Raw genomic sequence first — 5,459 nt, 5'->3', positions numbered from 1 at the left:
AAATGACCCTGCTTAATAAAACAGCACTAAGAAAAATGTTTGCTTTTCTGATGCACATATTGGTGCAATTTTTATCAGGCCTAATTTTAAGCACAGTTTATATTTATTGCTAGTCATCATTTGTGCTGTTGTTACAAGCCACCTCAAGTCACCTTTAATACAAGGCAGCATGTATATTCCTAAAACAAAGATATTATAACTATACCATAACTCTTCCTACTCATCCTGCAAAATCAATTTCTTCATTATCTCCCCATCCCCCTCCAATTAGAATGAAAACTCTATAAGCAGAGGTCCCTAACCCAAGTACCAGTAACAACAGAGGCCACACAGCAGGAGGTGAGTAGCCCGTGAGCCAGGTGAGCTAGTGATGTTTCATCTGCATTTGCATCCACTCCCCAGGGCTAGTATCACAGCCTCAGCTCCACCTCAGATCATCAGGCATTAGATTCTCATAGGAGCACACATCCCTGGTGCCAAAAAAGTTGGGGGACACTGGGATACAGGGATTCTCTGTTGGTCACTGCTGTGGTGCCAGGTGCCTATAACAGTGTCTGTCATTTAGTGATGCTTGGTGGGTATTTATGGAATGAATGTGAGTTGAATGAATGCCCAGACAGCCTCTCAGATTCTGCTCCTCTCTAACCCTTCCCTGCTTAACAGGAATATGGTCAAGGATGTAAAACTGTCAGGGTTCAATCACTGGTTCACCATCTAAATCGGGTACGATTTTGAGCATATTATCTGGCTTCTCTTAAATGCAATCTCCCCAGCTGTAAATGAGGCTGTGAATAGGCTTCTAGAGGACTGAGAAGAATAATGCAGATAAAGTACTCGTCACACAGCAGGGTACACACCAAGTGCTAATCATGGCTCTTTTATTCACATTTCTCCAGTTCATCCAGTGTCACCTGTGCCACACTTTCCCCCTCTCCCCTGCAAAAAGACCAGACCCTGACAACAAAAACGATTTTAACTCAAAAATGAGTAAATCAAAAAAAAAAAAAAAAAAGAGTAAATCAATAGGTCCAAAGCGAGGGCCTGAGAGTTTTTTTCCTATGAAAAATGTGTTTGCATTTGAGTGACAGTTTAGGTACCTACTGAATGGCCCTGGGTCTCTTTTTGTGTTTACATCTTCCGTTCAGATAAGCTACATTGCCCAAGAGTGCAGTTCTGTGTAGGTGGCTGCCAGAAGAGGTACTTTTACAAGGAAGGCATAAACCAAATGACCTGTATTGTACATCTGAACAGTGAGGAAAATCTTTCTATGTCTCTCCCTATCTTTCAAAATTTATGAAAAAGTGCCCTTTACATCTTAGGTCTTTAAGGGTCTTCATGTGCCGTTCTGATTTTAAGAGCTATTCTGTAAACTATTAACCCAGGAGAAACCACTATCTTTATTGTCTGTTACTATTCATACTCACCACTCTACTAGAACTCTTAATATAAAGGAAATGTCAACACTACAAACTGGAGGTATTTTAACTCTTGCAAATGTCTTTAGAACAAAGAGCAGAATACATTTGCTTTACACCCAAAGATATTTCACAGAAAAAAAAACTCTTTAATACATTCAGGTACTCAAATTTCATGTAAAATAGCTGACTATATTAACTATTTTTTACCTTTATTGAGCTGTCTTATGTTTCTACAAAGTTTGGTGACATTCCCCCTCCCATAATTTAATATTGTATTTTTTTGACAGTTAACATTAAGCCTGAGTTTGAACTCTTTAGAATTTTCTGAGCATGAAACATGTGCAAATGAAGCTTATAATTAAAAACTTACAAAACTCACAACCTAAGCTCACCACAAGCAAGCAAGAGAGAATGGCAAGTTCTTAAATGAAAGATACTGTTCCTGCTTTTAAAAGCACAGGTTTTCTCAAAGAAATGGCAACACAAGAGACACATCATGTTCACCCAAATTTGGAAATAAGCAGCATAACTGAAGTAGAATAACAACTTTCTAGCCCTCCTACTGAAGGTACAAACACATGTTATTACTGGTCATGCCAGCTCCATTTTCTGTAGTCGAATCCAATCCTTTCCCAGTTCAATGGTACACTCTGTGGCAAAAGGAAAATAGAACTTAACAGGTTTTTGTTTTGTTTTGTTTTAAGTCAATGTTTCTGGCAGTCCGTGGTATAACTTACACTTGAGAAAATGTAACTAAGAGGTCCTATCAAGAGACTCCACAGCTGTTTACAGCTCAACTCTGGAAATCCCCCCCCCTTTTTTTTTTTTTTTTTTTTGCCCACTCCTATCTCTAAATCCTAATTACAAAGTTTAATGACCCTGAAGGGCCCTTTGGCTCTAGAGAACTCAGAACTCTGTCTAAATATTCACTGGGACTCCCTATAAATGTTTATTGAATTAAAGGTGGAAGAAAAGGCACTGGAAACCTAGCTCCAAAAGCCAACTACTTTCTCCCGAGACCGACCCTCTCCTCCCGCAAGGGCAAACTGGGAGAGCTAGAACTGAGAGTCCATCCAGGATCCAGGGGGTCTGACGCAAGGGCTCACGAGGTTATGACAGCCAGAAGGTCTGAGCAGTGGTTCCAAAATGGGGCACCCACTGCCCTGGGAAACGCTGGACGCTTGCCAAGATAGGAACCCTCTCCGAAGGAGCTGAACCGGGTTATAGGAAACCAAATCAGTCTGCAGTAGGATCCCAAGGCCTGAATCGCGTTCCACCACCACCCTCCTTCCTATTTATAGATCCCGCTCTAGCAACTACAGCTACCAAAGAGAAAGCTGTCGTCTCAGAAATATGTCAACACATGACATAACTTCAAAAAGCTGGCTGCTCATTGGCGCGAGTTGCAACTTGTCGGACTCATAGACGAAAACCGGCTCACTTTAATTACTTTTCTTTTAACATGCCATGCTGTCCCTTCGAGGGCCCTCGCAAAGATCGGGTTACTGAGAACTAGGTAACCTCCGTGGTAGGAGCCAAACCTGGTTCCTGGTGGAACCAGGAAGCCGACCGCCTGAGGAGTGGCTGCGGATTCGCATTCACAATAGCAGCGGCTCTTTCCTCGCACCCGCCAGTTGGAGGAAGCCTGGGCACCTCCTCGCAGTCGGCACCGAGCTGCCCGATCGCTTGGTGATGCCGCGGAGAGGGCCTCGCGGCACCGCGCGGATGCTGTCGGGTCGGCCGAGGGCGCGCCACCTTTGTCTGAGTTTCCCCACCAGAACGGGCGACGCCCGGACGCGAAGAGGGCTTGCTGGGTCCACGGCGCAGACGCGGCGCTCAGGTTCCCAGCCCCGCGCCGGGCCCAGGAAGCAGGCGCGGCCGCCGCAAACCTCCCACTTCCACTGCGCGCCCGCGGCGCGCCCGCCAGTCCCAGCCCGGGGCCACTGCCCTGGCCACTGCCGCCTCGGGATGGGGAGCCGGACACCCGCACTCGCACCCGGCTCCCCCGCGTACCCCGGCTCTCCCCGGACTTGACCGCCAGCCCCCCCGGCGAGGCGGGGGCCACCGTGCCCAGCGCTGGGCCTCTCCCTCGCCCACGCGGTCCCTGACTCGGGAGAGAACGGGTCGATGAGCACCCAGCGAGGCCCCATTTCATAGTGGCCACCGCGTCGGGGAAGGCACGACAGACAGCCACTCACGCCCACTGCCTGCTCTTCGGCCTTCTCTCACCTGCTTGCACCGTGTCTGAAAGGTCGTGCCCAGGAGCCGCGGTCCTGGGAAATTCCTTCAATTTCCTGGCGCTGAGGTTCAACCCCCCGGAGTTGGCCGCTTCCTCCAGCGCGCGCTCCAGCCCCCGGTTCAAGGGCAGATTGAAGCCCCCACTGCTGCCGCCACCGCCTCCTCCAGCCCCGCCGTTGGCTCCGGTTCCTCCGTGGTGCTGCTGCTGGTGGTGCTGCTGCTGCTGGTGGTGATGGTGGTGGGGTTGATGATGTGGGTGCAGAGTAGCCACTGAGAGAGCAGGGACGAAAGGTTGGGGTTCGCTTCCCAACGTCGCCATCTTCTCCCCCCGCCACACACACGCCGCCCCGCCGCCCCGCAGCTTCTGCGGAGGGGTTACAGCTTTCCCCCGGGAGGGGGAGACGGCACCCCGGACCGAGTCCCCGCAGTGCTCCACCGAAAGATGCAAGAAGGGGAGGAGAGTGTGGCAGATGGGCGGACGGGGAGGCGGCAGTGGCAGCTCAGTCTCGAAGGTTTCCTGTCCCTGGGAAGCTAAGGACTGCGGCGGCAGGCAGCGCGCATGTGTCTCCACCCGCCCCTCCGCCCTCCTCTCCGCGGCTCTCCCCTCCTCCGCCCGCTGTTCTCTCCTCCTCCTTCCCCCAAGCTGTTGGTCCATCTCCGAGCGTGCCTCCGCGGCCTACCCGGCTGGGGTTCGCTGCTTCTCTGTGCTCAGCCCCGCAATCGGGGTACGGGAGGGTGGATGGGGAGCGCCCGTGCGGGGGTTTTGTTCAATTACACTCCGAACTCCCCTGGCTCTCTTTTCGCTGCCCAAGGGTATTACGGACAAGGGGTTTTAGGCCGGGATCTGAGAAGCCGGCGACAAGGCAATAGATGGGATTTGAAATACAGTGAGATCGCGGGGAGGTGAGAGTTTACCGCAATTCTGCAAATTATTCTGGCTCTTTGACCTGGAGTTCACCCCAGAAGCAGTTTTCCACTGTGGTGTCAAGCCAAGAGACAATCCCCCGCCTTTGGGTCTTCACAGGCACTGGTCTGGATAGTCTACATTAATTATCTCGTTAATCCAGAAACCCCATGAGAAGAAACATTGTTTTCAGCAGTCTACAGAGAAAGTTGAGAAACTTGTATAAGAGCACCCGGGCAGTCAGAGGCGGAGCTGAGTTTCGAACTTGTTGCCCTCAGACTCTAGGGTTGTCCTCCTTCCTATGTGCTCCCAGGCTGCGAGCTGACAAATGAGAGTAGGACAGAAGGTTTCCTGAGTGATGATAGAAAACTGCAGACCCAGAAAGGAAGGACTTTCGGAATGAGGGTAGTTTTTATGATGGACAAAACACATTGTCACATGAGGCAGAGGGTCTGCCTATGGCTGAGTCTCGGAATTGGGTAGGGCAAGGAAAGGTTAGAAAGCCAGTGATTCTAACAAACCAATAACTCAGTCACAGGTTGAGCCTGTGCACAGTCACCTGAGTGCCCTTGAGCTGCTCCTTTTTCTTGTCCCCGTGAGGCAGGGAAACTGACATGTCTGCTTGCAAGCAAATTTATGTTCTGCTCAGATCAAGGCTGGCACACCAGATGCGACAGAACATCTGACACCATCAGGACAGACCAGCTAGAAGATTGATAAAGTACCACTCCTTTCCAGGATTTCAGCTCCACTTCTGTAGGGCCTTTAATTTTGCTCTATACCCAAGGCTTGATCGTCACTTGGCTAGGGGAAAATGAAAATGCAGGTCAAGTACGAAAATAATACAACTCTTGGAGTAAGGGAAACGTCTGCTAAGCGGTAATGCAGAAAGGTAATGG

At 50.0% G+C, this 5,459-nt stretch overlaps 1 protein-coding gene across 2 annotated transcripts in view; it reads right to left on the bottom strand.

Moving 5' to 3' along the window:
• LRCH1 (leucine rich repeats and calponin homology domain containing 1) overlaps nucleotides 1-4,226 on the bottom strand; it is a 176,439-nt gene extending 172,213 nt beyond the window's left edge. Inside the window, exon 1 of one of the 2 annotated variants that reach the window (XM_015592894.2) lies at nucleotides 3,648-4,226. In XM_015592894.2, the coding sequence (XP_015448380.1) occupies nucleotides 3,648-3,975 (328 nt within the window). In that variant the 5' untranslated portion in view covers nucleotides 3,976-4,226. The remainder of the gene's footprint in view (nucleotides 1-3,647) is intronic. The other variant, XM_006916433.3, reaches the window with a different exon arrangement.
• Between the last annotated feature and the right edge of the window lie 1,233 nt (nucleotides 4,227-5,459).

The sequence above is a fragment of the Pteropus alecto genome, unplaced genomic scaffold (assembly GCF_000325575.1).
Source record: "Pteropus alecto unplaced genomic scaffold, ASM32557v1 scaffold24, whole genome shotgun sequence".
In the NCBI taxonomy this organism is placed as follows: Eukaryota; Metazoa; Chordata; class Mammalia; order Chiroptera; family Pteropodidae; genus Pteropus; species Pteropus alecto.
The sequence above is the reverse complement of the archived record's forward strand: the minus strand, read 5'-3'. Positions and strand labels throughout refer to the sequence as shown.